Genomic DNA, 2,500 nt, shown 5'->3' on the forward strand with positions numbered 1-2,500 from the left:
GTGGTGGAGGTGGTGGAGGTGGACGTGGAGGTGGTGGAGGTGGTGGAGGTGGTGGGGGTGGTGGAGGTGGAGGTGGTGGAGGTGGTGGAGGTGGAGGTGAAGGGTGGAGGCTGGGGGGAATGTGCCCCCCCTGAGAGGGAGAAAGGCCCGTGACCTAACCACCGGACTGGAGCAGCTATGAGGAGCGCTGGGCGGCTCAGAAGGTGTCCAGGGTCTCTGAACTGGAGGTTGCTGGTTCCCGGTGTCAGGGGTCGCTGAGCAAGGCACCTGGCCAGGCTGCTCCTGGCGCGCTGCGGCTGTATTCACTGGGTGGGTGGAGTGAGCGAGTTCCAAGCCCTGTGTTGGTTGGGGCGCTCGGCAGGGCGGGGCTGTGGTCGTTGGCCGGTGGAGGAGTAGGACTGGGGCTAGAGCCAGAGATCACAACCACCGCCAGCTGTGGCCAGCGCTCAGTGGATCCAGCTGGACCAACACCACTACCAAGGACACAACACCATTCCCTCAGCTTCAGTTAACGCTTTGCCCACCGACTGACCGCACGTAGGACCCCGCACCAAACTCTTAGAATCCGGAAACAGGCCTGGCTCAGAGCTCCTTAACAGAAACAGGCCCCCCTCCCTGTACTCACGGTCGGTGTGTTCGTAGGGCAGCCAGTGGTGCATGTTGCTGTGGAACTCGAAGCGTGCCTCCAGCGCCCGGCACTGGTCCTCGCGGGCGTCGCTGTAGATGTCGTCACACTCCTCCAGGCTGCACATCTGGAACTGGTAGATGGAGCCCATGCAGGAGCGGCCCCCGTTGGTCGGACTGGGACCGGGCGGTAGGGGGGGGGGGTTCAACACATTAGGGGCCGGTCCTCAGAGTGTCCGCGGGCGACACAGAGCGGTCTCATGATGGCGTTACGCCTCATTCATACGCACACTCATTCACACACAGAATCATTCACCAATTCATACATACACTCATTCACATTTTCATACATACACTCACTACCCATTCATCCACACATTCATTAACCCATTCATTCACCCATTCGTACACACATCCATTAACCCATTCATTCACCCATTCGTACACACATCCATTAACCCATTCATTCACCCATTCGTACACACATCCATTAACCCATTCATTCACCCATTCGTACACACATCCATTAACCCATTCATTCACACATCCATTAACCCATCCATTAACCCATTCATTCACCCATTCATTCACCCATTCATCCACACACTCATGTGTGATGCCGGGCACCTACCTGGGATTGTCACATTGGCGCGTGCGGAACTGAACGCCCCCCCCGCAGGTCCGAGAGCACTGGCCGAACTCGCTCCAGGCGCCCCAGCCCCCGTCCTTCTTGAGGAGGTCGTTGGTCAGCCAGATGCAGTGGCCCTTGAAGCAGTTCTGGGGGGCAGACAGAGGTGGGGACGTCAAGGTCTCTGTCCCCACAGACGTGTGATCAGGGCCGCCGTGCGGACGGCTCTAGGGATGAATATCGGTCCAGGCTGTTCCCTTTTGCTGAAATCTGTTGCAGATGTAGCCGCTTTGCCTGCTGTGAGCCCCTCAGAAGTATCCGATTTCCTCTCAATGCGTCGCTGTCCGGAGGACTTCACATTCAGAGCGCTTAGCAGATGCTAGTCACCACGCAAGGAGACGGCCAGCTCGTAGGGAGCAGCTAGGGGTAGGTGTGCTCAGGGACACCTCGGGCCAGGGAATCGAACTAGCAACCTTTTGGTTCCAAGTCAACCCGCTCTACCTCCAGAGCTAAGCCCGGACTCACAGGACAACTTTGAAGAACTACCTTTCCATCGCCACACCTCGTTCCATCGATGGGGGGGCCTTTCTTGGTCTTGCAGAAGAAGGGGTTTTCTGGATGACTGCACCACAGCTGCTTGCACGGGTCGAAGGTCCGGTACTGCGGGGGGGAACGGAGACGCAGGGTATACAACAGACTCCAGCTCCAGCACCTTCAACCAGTGTGCGAAATACGGGGGGGGGGGGGGGGTCTGGGGGGAATCGACCCCCCCGATTTACCCATGAGACCCCCTGAAAGCCTCGAAAGCAAAATTGGAGGTGGGTCTCAAATTTGCCAAAAAAAATAAAATATATATATTTTATTGTCACTAATGGTCACTCAAAGGTTTTTTAAGCTCACCATGTCAAGTATACAGAATTCAAAACGTTTATTCACAAATATGTTATTTTTTGCCAAGCAGAGCCAGCCAGTCCTGTGTGCTTATGCAAATTAGCCATGTTCTCCAAACAGAAGAAAGACGTAATGTCGTCATACTAAAAACGTCTAGCAAGCGAAAGCTAAACCAGAGTGTATCAATCACACACTTTGGGTCTATTCTTAGGTAAGGTAAGAGGCTGTCTTTTAAATCTTTGCAGTGACTGAATTGTGATGATAGAAGTGATTGTTGGTTGTGGTCTTAGTGAAGCAGCCTAGCCTTGGAGTTGGAGAAGTTGGAGTGATGTTTACGTGCGTGCGAGAGCGAGAGAG

The 2,500-nt window shown here is 54.9% G+C and overlaps 1 protein-coding gene across 1 annotated transcript in view; it reads right to left on the minus strand.

Annotated features, from left to right (window-relative positions):
* The window catches only part of LOC130390293 (A disintegrin and metalloproteinase with thrombospondin motifs 2-like), a 33,081-nt gene that overhangs the window by 15,324 nt on the left and 15,257 nt on the right, over nucleotides 1-2,500 (minus strand). The window contains exons 8-10 of the mRNA XM_056600154.1: nucleotides 1,799-1,912; nucleotides 1,256-1,401; nucleotides 626-801 (exon numbers count right to left, since the gene is read on the minus strand). Of these exons, the coding sequence (XP_056456129.1) occupies nucleotides 626-801; nucleotides 1,256-1,401; nucleotides 1,799-1,912 (436 nt within the window). The remainder of the gene's footprint in view (nucleotides 1-625; nucleotides 802-1,255; nucleotides 1,402-1,798; nucleotides 1,913-2,500) is intronic.

Source organism: Gadus chalcogrammus, chromosome 10 (genome assembly GCF_026213295.1).
Source record: "Gadus chalcogrammus isolate NIFS_2021 chromosome 10, NIFS_Gcha_1.0, whole genome shotgun sequence".
In the NCBI taxonomy this organism is placed as follows: Eukaryota; Metazoa; Chordata; class Actinopteri; order Gadiformes; family Gadidae; genus Gadus; species Gadus chalcogrammus.